The following is a 13036-nucleotide window of genomic DNA, read 5'->3' as shown; positions in this document are numbered from 1 at the left end:
GTCTTCTGAGAATTAAGTACAAAGTTCAGGTCTGATGAGCACTATTACATATAAGCCTACCCTACCCACTCTGTATGTGAGACGCAGCCTTTAACAGTTTGGACACTGTAAAAACAAAGTTCCAAAAATCATGCTTACTTCTAGACTTCATTCTCTGCTAAGAAAACAGAAGCGGAGTGAGATGAAGTCAGATTCCACCATCTGATCTACAGACTAACAAATCACTGAAATGCATTTAGAAGGAACTTCTTCGTCTCTGCAAGGGTCAGATGGGCCAAACCACCATGATCAGCGCAGGTGCAAATTCACCCACCCATTTCCAATAGTGCTTTTGCAACTGGGTAATACAGAGTTCAGGTAACCCTCTCTTCTGGGTGAGAGGGTTGGACTTGACATGAAAATACTATGCAGCTAACAATGGATTCGACTAATTCAACAGCACATGATTTATGATGCAATTTCTGTTTCTATACCTCTAGATACAAAAACTCCAAACCTTAATCCATGGTCGAGTAACAAACACAAATACCACAGACCGAAGTTCTATACAGTTAGGTGAACTACAACATTACAGACCTGTTTCAAACAAATGTCTTAGAAATGCGCTGATACATACAAACAAGTCCATTGTGCCCAGGAGTTTCCTAACATTCTTTTATTAAAAACGAAAGAGCCAAAGACTGCCCTGATGCTCTTCATTATTATAAAGCAGACTCTGAAGTATTAAGTGAACTACATATGAGCAAAGAACTCCAACTCATGCAGAGTTTAAAACTAGTTTTACAGTTTCCTATTTTATTGGCATGGATGTATTTCTAAACTTAAAAACCCTTCTGGCAAGTTATCTCAATTTCTTATGACAAAATTTCTCACAACACACAAATATTTACAACATATACATATTTTTTTCAGTCTTTTACAACTGGTTCTTAAAAGACAAACAATTTATAGGTTACCACAGAACAAAAGCTGTGACTTAGTTGTTTTTAATTTCATAAAACTATCATAAGTTAAAGTGAATAGATTTTCTTTAAATTCCTTGTAGCATTTTACAAGTGCAACAGAAAAATATGAAGAACCAATTCAGGATAGCTGCAGTTCATTGGATAAATGTTGCCCATTGTAATCACATTATTTCACAGCAAATTCTTGAAAAAATAAGCACCAATCATTCTTGCAAAGAACAATTTTATCTAAAAGTATTGAAAAGTGTTAAATACAAGGTGTTTAATTTACATAACAAGCAATAAATACGCCATATCCAAACTTTTATTCTGCATACTGCTACCCTCGTACATATAATGTACTAAAAAGTCAGCAAATTGTCAACATCTTTTTTTTGTTTCTTTTTTCCTTTTTTTTTTAAAGAAATCAATTTGACTTCCAACCAACGGTTTGCTACTATAACAAAGGCCACAAACAGTACGTCTGGGACAGCATACAGTGTTAAAACTGACGAACTCCAAGGGGGGAAAAGAAACATCTAGCAAATAAAACAAAAAGCTGTAGGTAACTGCTGGTGATATAAACATATACTAGAAAACCTTAATATGCTGCTACTATGATTTTTTAAATTGTTTAGTCAAATATTGTAAGAGCAAACTAATGCTCTTAGTGATCAAAAATAATTACGTAGCCACACTGTATTCTCATTGTCCTGCATGGAAAGATTTGATGCAATTTCTTCACTTTGCTCGAGCTTTTATTTTACAACAGAGCATTACCTCTAACTCAGAATTGCACATAAGAAGGCTAGTAAAAAGTACAATAAAAATCTGCACAAATCAGACTTAAGAAGAGTCAGTATGCTGTACACTTTCTACAATATTACGTTGATAGGTGAATAAACAATAGAGAAGTGCTGCCATTAAGTTTTTCATAAAGTTCTTCAGTTGAGGAATAATCAAATGGAATTTTTGTTGTGGGTTTTTTGTTTGGGGTTGTGGTTTTTTCATTGTTGGGTTTTTTGAGGGGATTTTTGTTTGCCTTTTTTTAATTTTTATTCTTTTTTTATAAAAAGGACATCCAGGTCAGCTTAAGACCTATAAGCTTATGCATTGAGCCTTAAAGACTGATCCTCTCTCCTCCTGGAAGAAATATCAATATCTATTGAATCCTTGCCAACAATAAGCCTTAATCTCTTCGCTGGAGGAAGAGGAATAAAGTCATCAAATTCATCATCATAGTCATCTTCCTCTTCATCATCCTCTTCTGATGAAGATTCATCTGCTGTTTCCTCTTCATAGTGACCATAATCATCCACTTCCATTCTTGACTCCAAAAGGGACAGAGTTTCACTACAACACACACCATTTTCATGAAGGTCCTCAGGGTATGTCCCTATGTTTTCTTCCTCTCGTTTTAGCTGTATTTTTAATTTTGTTGAACTATTGCCTGATCCTGAGTTAAACCCATTATTTAGCTTTGCTACATATAAATTGTTATCTTTTTCATGGTCTTTACTTAATTTGATGCTTATTTTTGAAGAATTCATTCCATCACTTTCTTGATCATTTGCCTTGCTGCTGCTATCGTGGCGTCTACGAAGAGTCAGTTTAGGGATCCCAGAGCTATTTTCAAGGATAAGTTGTGCATCATACCTCGTGATACGTCTTTTCTTTTTACTTTTTGCAGTTCTAAAGCTGTCTTTTGCTTTAAAATTGTCAGATGTTACAACAGAGCAGCCACCAGACCCAGGGACACAGTCTTTATAGCCTACAGGTGTGTCCACCACATTATTTCTCTCTCCGAGTTCTGAATGAGAACTAATCAAATCTGGTACTTCATCTTTCACATGTGTATTGTGCATAGTATCAGTTTCTTCTATTTTTGCAGATGGTTTCACAAGTTTTCCTTGTCGAGATTTCTTTTTTGTCATGCCTGCATCATTTTTCTGGCACCTAATCTCCCCTTTATGCGATGGTCCATGAGCCACATCATTTTCATTTAGCACACAAGACTGCTGCTCTAAAACATCCGATTGCGTTCCAGTCAAGTTATTCTTATAGTTATCCAACATATTTGGTTCAAGCTTTATGTCAGAGGTCTCCTTCAAATTCATCCTCGTTCTCACCGACCTCCTTGTTATGTATGTGCAGGGTGGTATATCACCATGCTCATGAGCACCTTTCACAGAATTCAGTTTATGTTCTCTTGCTGCATGCCTTGTTAAGCAGCCACTAGAGACTGCAACTTTGACTGGTCCCTCCAATTCTTTATCCTTCTTAATGGGCAAGTTTTTGTATAGAACTACTTTAGGCTCTTTGAGAACTAAATTTCCCATTTCGAGCTTTCTAGAAGAATTCTTTTGCTCTGGCCTTTTGCACTGATTTCTCAACTTTATCTTTGAAAGTAAAGGCTTTGCAGGCTTTTTCAGTCTCTTTGGTACCCTGGAATTATTTATATGAGTTAGTTTAGATGAGGTAGAATTTGATGATGCTGGAATTCTTGATATAGACTGTCTTGTTAATGTTCTGTTTTTGCTGTTCTTTTTTACACCAATTGAAGATTTTCTGTTAGCTGCAAAAGAAAAGAAGTTTTGTTATGACACTGCTTTATCCTGAGCTTTCCACTCCCAAATACTGTAATTGTTTTAGACACTTCATCAAAATCTATGAAACAGGCTAGAAAGTATACAGTTACGAGTGAGACTGCTGAACTTGCAACTCAGACATTAAAGGAATTGGCAAATGAGTCTAAAGTTCCAAGACAAGATCTATGTTCTAGGTACATTTCCTTCACTGCCCCCAATATACCAAATTTACCAAATCACCCAACTATACCAAATAACTTCTACCATTTAAAAAAAAAAAAACTATCCATCCCACATTATCTGCACTTTTATCAAGTATTATTCCAGCAAAATCTGAGGATCAGCATGCTCCAGTGCTAACCCCAGATTTTTTTTCCTACAGGGGGAGGGGAAAAAAACCCAAAACCTTAACTACTGTAATAGTTTAAGTTTCAAGTATCCAGTTATCTGTCACCTACTGTGGTAAGCAAGGCAATTTTGTCTGCCCAAGCAAAGCTGCAACTCTAAAGCTTTGTAATTAGATATAAGAGGGTTTCGGAGGGGTGTTAATTGTTGGATTTTGTTTTGGAAGCAGAGGCCACACGGAATCCTATTTCATGTGGCTACACACTTGTTTGCTAGTTAAGTCATTTATATTTTATCTATACCAAGGGTGGTGGGAATGGGGAAGGAAGGAAAGGCAAATAAACAATACTCACTACTCCATGAAGAGAAGTCTGTCAGCAATGTCACAAACAAAAACCCTTCCAATTTCCTCTGAGTACTTTCACTTCAGAATATGTACCTGAACTATCAGTCCTGGATTTGTAGAGGGAATAGCTACCTAATTTAAAGGATCTCTAAAGGAAACTATATGTTTAGTAAGTTCTACTAAGATGATGTATTTAAAAACTTTTTTCTACAGAATGTAGATAACTCAAACTGTATCAATATCACATTTCAAAATGCAAACATTACTGGTAGAACTTTTAACTGACAGAAATAAGACAGTATTTGCTCTTTATATAAATAAAACCCCAGTTACACACCACCTATTGTTCTTTCAACACTGAGGGTGAATCACAAATTTGCTATTTAAATTGTTTTCAGATTCCTGAACCAATCACGGTTTTAAAGACCAGTATCTGAGATGCATCTCAAAACTGAGAGAGGAATTCCATCACAGTGAAAGTTTTATGTTTTTGTGAAACCTTTAATCTTGCATTCCAAGGTTTTCCCCTTACTTACTTGCATTAGCTTTTTCCTGAGTGGTGTCTGCATCAGTGTTAGAGCTGACAGACTGGCTGTCTGAATTTTTGCTGCTGTCACCCAATTTTTTAAGTCTGTTTAATCGTTTATCTGTTTCTCTCAGTCCATATTTACTATTAATCACAGGAGTAGGTGCTGGCAATCCTACTCTTGATTTAAAAGCACCAGTTCCACGTCTACAAACAAAAAGAGGACACAATGTATTAATAAACTTAATATAAGCTTAGAACTTTTACATACCATACTTTGAATCCCAAGTATATTTGCATAAACAATACCAATAACCACTGAATTTATCAGCATTTTGTAGGCTGTTTTAGTAAGATACCAATAAACTTATTTTAGTAGTATGTGTAGAAAGACCTTTAATTTTTATTCTTGCAAGAAGAAAAACTGCAAAAGTAGGTCTCCCTAGCTTTATGTCCAAGTGTTGTTTCATAGCCAAATTACACAGGTGAATATGAAATATGGTAGTTCAAAATGCTACTTAAATTAGCTAACAACTTACATTTTTCCTAATTACGTAAGGCTAGTAAAAAAAATGTCAGCTTCAGTTACAATGCTTGTCACTGCATCAGCAAGAGTTGGAAAGTACAGAAAATAGAATACCATTATCACATACTTCCGTGCTCCTTCCTAACTGAAAGACTCCAGCATGTATTTACAATGAAAGTGAAATGGCTGAGCAAACCTAGAACTTCTTTTTCCTTTTAAGTAATCACATTATAGGATTAAGAATTCCTGTACTTGCACTTCAACCACTGCTACTAGGAATCCTTTGGTACTCTTTAATAATCCAGTACGCTTGTACTTTGCGGAATTACTGAAGACAACTTCAGTTTGGATTCCAGTGTATTGTACTGGAAGAAAATCTTATCAAACTTAACAGAAAGTGCATCGAAAACTTCAGACAGGATCTCAAGCTCTACAAGGTTAATTACTATGCTGACAACACTTGTTCTCACATTAACTAGTATTTGTTTGATATGGAACATTCAGTGTTATTTGGATCCTGCAAATTATAGGCAACTTAAGCTACTAAACTGAACTTAGCATAAGCAACAGCCACTTCAGAAAAAAATGGTGCTATAAACAACCACAACTGTCTTCTGACATGCTGCCTTTTATGCCCAGTTGTCTCAGCCAGCATCAACAGCAGGCTCACCGACAAAGAGCACATGCACACATGTAAAGATATGCAAATTTTCTTGGTGATGACTTATGGAGGCTTGAAAACAGAGGGAAAAATAAAAATAAAACCAAAAAAATACAGTGCCAACCTTCCTGTAGCTCCCAAGTGTACCCTACAGATTCTTAGAAGTCTGACATTTCAACATTACAAATTAACACCTTCTACAGCAGTCAAAATTGAGACACTTAAAGATGTTTTTCTTGGTGGTGTACAAAGTGACAGATGCCTCATCAGCATTGGTAAGGACTCATTTTTCTTTTTGTTCAACTCCCCTAAATTAAAATTTTTCATTTCTGATTGCTGTACCACAGCCTTGTGACTGAAAAGCAGATTCCTAAAGTTAGAATTACCCAAATGCTAGCTTTAAAATACAACATTCTCGTGTACTTAAAATACAAAGATGAGAAGCTAGTGAAACTATTCGGACATAGAATTTTTTTTTTTCTGAAAGTATATCTATATTACATTAAAATCAACAGAATTTGAGCAAAACCCAACATATCACTCTAAGTAACAAGAAAAGAACAACCATGGTGCCCAACAACTCCCAGGACTGAAGTATGTTTTTACTAGCAGCTTTCTAGATAAAGTCTGAGACTGTACCCTTCACTTGGAATGATCTACTAACATCATATGAGCTTGGAGGTCCACACCAGAGAGTTTTCCCTTTTCTTGAACTGCAATAATGCAGTAAAAATAAAAGTAGGATTGTTAGACTATTTATACATATGTGCACTAAGCTACTTCTCAAGATGAGTACTATTTTTCCTTTATATATATATTTATTTATTTATTATTTTTTTTCCTCCCCAGTTAGGTCGAACAGTAACAGAACTATTACAGGTTCTGTGTAGTTCTTCTTGGAACTAAGTGAAGCTATCACAAACGATGCTAAGCCTCCATGCTTGCAGTAAGCAGAAGTTTCAACACGGCAAAATACAACCAAAAATTCTTTGAACCAATTTTGTTCAGAAACTAGGCTGGGACAGCACAGGTTAAAAACAAATGTAACAACTTTGCTGCTGTTGTGCAATGGGCAGATATAGGCAAGTACTGACCAAACCACAGATCTTATGAACAGACAACCCCCAAAATTCTAACAGCACAAGGTGAAAACTACTTTGTGCATTCCCAGCAAAAAAGAACTTCAGCTCAACACAAAAAAATGTTAATGAAATTTGCTCTTTCTAGTAGAAAGAAAAAAAAAAAGGAGCAAAAAGTTAAGGGTCAGTTGCTAACGGTCTCATAGAGGCTACAACTGTTTTCTTTTCAATTCTATTTTATTCACTACAAATATTTCTAAGAATCTACACTTTTTTTTTTTTTTAAATCTCATTTTGGGCTATCTCCAGAACAAAGGATCAAAAGAAAAACAGAATGAAGGAGTTCTAAGATATGTAACCGTTCAGTAACAACATTAAGGAAAAAAGTAATTGAAAGAAGTAGCAAAGAACAATTACAATATGTCAAAAGATCTCAGTACTCATAATCAAGGAATTTCGTAACATCTGTAATGAATAAGCTCCATTTCACTTGAAACTTATTTACATCAGGGCATACCTTTCACAGGTGTAGCATTCGCAGTATTCATTATTTTCTCCAAAAAACCCATCTCCATAGTAACATGAGATTTCTTCTCCAGGTTCAATATCTCGTAGAGCTTTCACACATGCTGTATCCCTGCCCGTCGAGACAAACTGGGGAAGAAGATAATGGGGGCAGGGGGGGAGAGTTTATCATTATGGTTGAGCAGTATCTGAATAAGAAACAAAAAACACTGAAACAGTTGGGGGGGGGGTGAAGGGGGAAGATGCAGTGACAGAGAAAAAATGTGGGGTGATTAATTTCTTGCTTACCTTACAGTTAGGTCTGCAATCTGAAAAAGGTCCAAAAGATAAAGTCAATTAACTGTTGATAAGACCTGAAACATGAATAGTTGTAGATATCTAAAGTAAGGATTCACTCTGACTTCAATAACTATAGAATCTCAACTACATACTGGGAGTTACGTTAGTATTGCACAGCACTATGCATACAAAGATCTGGTTTCTGAGCTCTTTCCTGTGCAATCACAAATGTTTAGTTTCCTTCCTCTTTAAGGTAATAGGATTTATCTTAAATCCTACCTGCTTTTCCTTCAGCATACAAATGCAACAGAATCAATTAAGCTTCTGTGCAAAAGGTTAAAGGCATAAGTTCACCTAAGAAATACGCTACTGCTGACTGAGTTCACAAAGAATTAACGGTAACCCAGAATATGCTCTATCAATTCAGATGCCAGTTCCAAAGTCTGTGAAGGAAGAAGGCATCACTTCCTAAAACCTTCTGCGAGTTTCCCACAGCTTTGGTTTGGGAAAATCCCAACGGAATTTTGTCCTACAGTAACCCAGTATGCCAGATTCAGACCTTTTCTCTAAGGTCTTGTGTTGTTCAGCTCACCTGTAACAACACTTGTAAGTAAAAATGTTTATGTCCTTTAACATGCTTCCGATACTTATTACTCACCATGATTGATAAATGCAGCAGGACCAAGCCACAGCTGTGCACAGTTTTTCCGTGTTGAATACATGACACTGAAGTCATTTTCCCCATGTCTCAACAGCATGTTTTCTTCCATTTCTGATAGTTCAGCAATACAGCCCACAAGTAATTCTATTTTATCATTTCGTTTCCTTTAGTGTACAAAGAGTAGCAGAAATAAGAATGCGTATGCCAAAATTGCAAAGTAATTTCACAAGAAGTTGTCAATAACAGGAAGTGTTTTGAAAACCATTTCTCAACCCCTATAAACCTCATGCTTTAATTCAGTTAGAGGCAGGATATTAGACTAAACAGACTTATCAGAAATTAAATGTAAGTTTTTATGCTGCTATAGAGAATCAATTACATCAATTCTGACAGGCATTACTACCACTGTTTCCACAATTTCCTGAGCCTGTAAGCAAGAAACTGCAAGTGTTGATTACTTCAGCTTCTACAGTCGTTTGAACAAAAAGCAAGATTTTTCATTTGTGCACACTCCCTCTCCATCAGCACTTAAGACACTTCCTCCAGCTGCTCTTGTTTGCATTTCCTACACTTCTTCCACTGGCCACGAAAACACTGAGTAGTGAAGATGCTTAGAACTCCACATCTTCTTAAAAGAGCCCCAGTACTGACTCAAAAAAAAGGCCAGATTCATGCAAGGTATCTCCCTCTTTCATGAGTGGCTTTTCAGCATCAAGCTGGTCCTTGAAATAAACCCCTGGGGGATGAAGGGTGGGACACAGCAACAAAAGCATGATGCCTTCATGTGCGGACAGCCAATCTGCCATCATAAATACAGCATACCAGGGGCACTGAACACCCTGCCTAGGAAGAAGCACTCTCCATTACCTTGCAAAGGCACTGTTTCCACTGCTTTTTAGAGTGGCCATTCCAAATTTTGGCCAGATTACTCTGACAGAGATGAATATGGAAATACTAAATACACATGAAGGACACAAACTAGAAGCCAAGCCTTTTAAGTGCACAATTCTCCCATATGAGAGAGCTGAGAACTCTTATCAGTTTTGAGCCTCAGAAGTTTTCCAGATACTGGCAGGATTAAGAAGCAGCTCTCTTGTCTTGTGCACTTCTCAGACCACTCAAGATTTAGAGCATGTAAAGTTAATTAATTTTTAGCAGACCTAAATACAGAGCTTCCACCCCAAAGAATTAGCCATGGGGAGAATTCACACGGAAAAAAAAACCCCACCCAACCCCCAACATACTCATGTCATGGCTGTGGACCTTCCAGCTACAGTCAGGAAGAGCTAGAAACTGACCTCAACCTTCTTAAAGCTTACTCTCCCACATGTACAGGCTGTGGCCCCACAATAACAGCATGCTTACTTGGCATGCTGCCAGCATAAGGTCTAGCCAGTCCCAGCCTGCACATAATAGTGTATCATCATCTCCAGTGTGCTGTTATGAGTACCTACTGCCCCAAAACAAAACAAATATACATTATGGAAGGGAGGAGAGGTGGAAGGAAGTGGCAAGTTCATTTTCAAATAACCTGTATTAACCCAGGATCTGCCGGTGCTGCCACAGACATGCTTATAACGAAACTCAGATGTGTCAAAATGAGATGGGGATATACACTTGGGTTCCGACTTTGTGTTTCCAGGAGAGATTTATTTTGCACTACCTAAACATGCAAATAACACCCCTCAGTTTCAGAGGTGAAAAAATAATTTCCCCTACAATTATTTGTTGTATAACAAACACAATATAATGCAAGTCTTGACAAGGTTGTGTTTCTCACAGAAGGCAAACAACTCAATTATCTGACTGAAAAGAAGATTAAAACTCCTTGTATACTGAAAACTGTATGCCTATGTCCAAATATACACATGAATGTCTTACAGAAGCACGTATTGTGTGTTAAGTACTTAGTAAAAACAGACACCAAATTTAATTTCTAAGTAAAAATACAAAAATTATATTTCACTGGTTGCTGTTTTAATTCTACATCATACTTTTAGATTTCTTTTCTAGAATCTTTCAAAAATAGTCAACAGAAGTAGAATGCAACAGTAAACTATATTTCTTACCACTCTTTTGTTGCAACAATTTTGGCTCCATTTTGTTCAGAAGAATACCGATTACAAGGCAGTATCTCAAACCCACTATCCGTAGCAAACATTCGTAAATAAATAAATACCTGCAATGGAAGAAAACATGTACTTTTTTGTTACAAGCAAAACAAAGAAACATAGAAAAATGAAAGTCAGTGAACTGCATTAAAAAACCCCACAAAAATAAATAATGCAACGGGGTGTTGTTTGCTGAAATGCATTTCTGATTATAAATCTTAGCTATATTAACATTTTATGTTACTCTTAGTTCTTCTGATTGACTTGCAGGAATTCTCACATGGATAACATGACTATCCGAAGGGTTAAAAAAAATATAAAATAAAAATTAAAGATGCCTCAAATGACACAAAAACATCCCAACCAATGAAAATGGGTAATTTCTTCCTAAAGTTACTGAGTAGTTGCATTCAAAAATAATCTTTAGAAGATCTTTAAGAATCACTGAGACCTAACAATCTACAGGATCCACTTTTCTTCTTTCAGTTCTGAAAAAATTATTTCCCAGGGATTACGGCATAAATTCCTTTTTAGTTAAAGTGCAGTTATATTACTCAAAAATAAATTTGGAAAAGCAGAATTTGCTGCCTAATTTTTTCTACATTACTAAAATCTTCCAAGTAAGCCAAATTCTTTTTGGCTGTATCTGAAAACAAAGCGCTCATTCCTGAAGAAGTTGTTTTTTTTTAAGTAAAAAAAAATTGAAAATAAAAATATCATGAATTCATCACAACTTTGAGAATCAACAACCAACATATACTATAAACAAAATAGATTTGGGGCATGGGAAGTGAAGAAAGATCAACACTCCCCCATAAAGCCCCTAAAGCCAAAACAACTGAGGCATTTTGAAGTAAAAATGCTTCTCCCTTTCTCTTTAGCTTTGTCATAAAAATTGATTAATTACAGTTATAAGTAAGAAAAACCATCCAACCAAGCCAACAAGCCACAAAACAAACAGAAAAAGGGATAAAAATACAACTCCCAAATTAAAGGTCCTAGAAACATTTATCTCCCAGAAGCAGACCTTCTCTCTTCCACATATGACTTATGTCAACAGAAAAAGAGGCAAATGTGTTTTAAATAAGTTTTCCTTTCTATATGATTATTATAAACACATGGCAAGATAACTAACAAAAAAAAAAAGAGAGAAAAAAAACTGAGGAGGGCAGGGAGCTTACTGGGTTTTAAAAACCAAAGAAAGTTTCTATTAAAAAGCAATCAAAGAAATAACATACAGCAGTGCATTACTTCACTACTGCTACATTCCTAGAAATGTTTACATTTTATTAGCCTTTCAATCATCTGAAAAAGCACATTAATTACAAATACACCTACATGTTCCTTGAACAACCTTTCCTGCATTTTGTTCTTGTTAAGAAAATAGTGCCGGGCCCAGTCACCTGACGTCAAGGACTTGAAGGCTTTTTCTAAGTGCTCATCTTTCTTAAAACGTTCAATCACCTCTTTTAGTTCTTCTTGCCTTCCTTTAATAGGTCGAAATCTGAAATAAAGAATAAAGCTATTCCAGTCCACTGACATTCATTTTCAATTCCTCCTCACAGTTACTTGCAACATTACATACTGAAATCACAGGCCCTTGTTTCCTGAAGCAATGGGAGAAAGGTAAGGTAAAGCTAAGCATACAACTTCGGATGTTGAAACCCCCCATTCTTCTGAGAAGCACAACTTATTTATGAAACAAGTATCTGGTAAGATTAACTTGCACAGAATAATATTTCACTGCTTTCAGGCCTATTATATGGAACAAAGCAGCTAAAGAACTAGTAAAACATAAGTGTCACTGTCCTTCCTAATAAATGTACTAACATTAAAAATGCATATGCAAAAATAATCAGCAAATAAACCGTGTGTTTTAAGCTTCCTAGTTAGCAGTCGTATCAAAGGGTCTATGCACAGTTGTGGCTTTTGCAGCTGGGTTGGGAGTACGTGATTTTAAATTTAAGCTCCCTACCACCTCACATGATACAATATATTTTTTCTTTAATAAGACACAATTAGACAGTTCAACTGAAAGATATTTAAAAAGCCCAAAACAAAAAAAAAAAAAGGAATTATCTTGAAGAGTGATTTCATATCAACTTTTGTCCAACCCAAAGCCTTATTATATTGACAAACCCACTCTATGGGTTTACATGGAATGCAAACGTAACATCTGCATTCATACAGAACACCTCTTAATGACTACAACAAGTACTGATAAATAATAACACACAGTATAAATACTACATCTGTAGAAGACTGAAATTCCACAAGTCTGTGCTATCATAAGATTTCCCCCCCTAAATATTTGCTACAGGAAACAGGAAGCTGAAAAGCATGGGTAAATACGAAAATAAACTCCTGCACATTAGCAAAGAATTCTGCCTTCTTGCTAAAGCTTGAGATGTGAAGGATATTTCTTCTTACATCTTCAATAGGAAA

The 13036-nt window shown here is 36.0% G+C and overlaps 1 protein-coding gene across 5 annotated transcripts in view; it reads right to left on the bottom strand.

The window, feature by feature from the left end:
* Nucleotides 1-775: 775 nt before the first annotated feature.
* LOC101872625 (histone-lysine N-methyltransferase KMT5B) overlaps nt 776-13036 on the bottom strand; it is a 29458-nt gene continuing 17197 nt past the window's right edge. For 4 of the 5 annotated variants that reach the window (XM_031049046.2, XM_031049045.1, XM_034061853.1 and 1 more), the window contains 7 exons: nt 11930-12095; nt 10550-10659; nt 8478-8644; nt 7829-7848; nt 7533-7669; nt 4760-4956; nt 776-3519 (listed from right to left, as the gene is read on the bottom strand). In XM_031049046.2, the coding sequence (XP_030904906.1) occupies nt 2051-3519; nt 4760-4956; nt 7533-7669; nt 7829-7848; nt 8478-8644; nt 10550-10659; nt 11930-12095 (2266 nt within the window). In that variant the 3' untranslated portion in view covers nt 776-2050. The remainder of the gene's footprint in view (nt 3520-4759; nt 4957-7532; nt 7670-7828; nt 7849-8477; nt 8645-10549; nt 10660-11929; nt 12096-13036) is intronic. The other variant, XM_031049050.1, reaches the window with a different exon arrangement.

The sequence above is a fragment of the Melopsittacus undulatus genome, chromosome 4 (genome assembly GCF_012275295.1).
Source record: "Melopsittacus undulatus isolate bMelUnd1 chromosome 4, bMelUnd1.mat.Z, whole genome shotgun sequence".
In the NCBI taxonomy this organism is placed as follows: Eukaryota; Metazoa; Chordata; class Aves; order Psittaciformes; family Psittaculidae; genus Melopsittacus; species Melopsittacus undulatus.
Note: the sequence above shows the minus strand (reverse complement) of the source record. Positions and strands in the feature narration are given on the sequence as shown.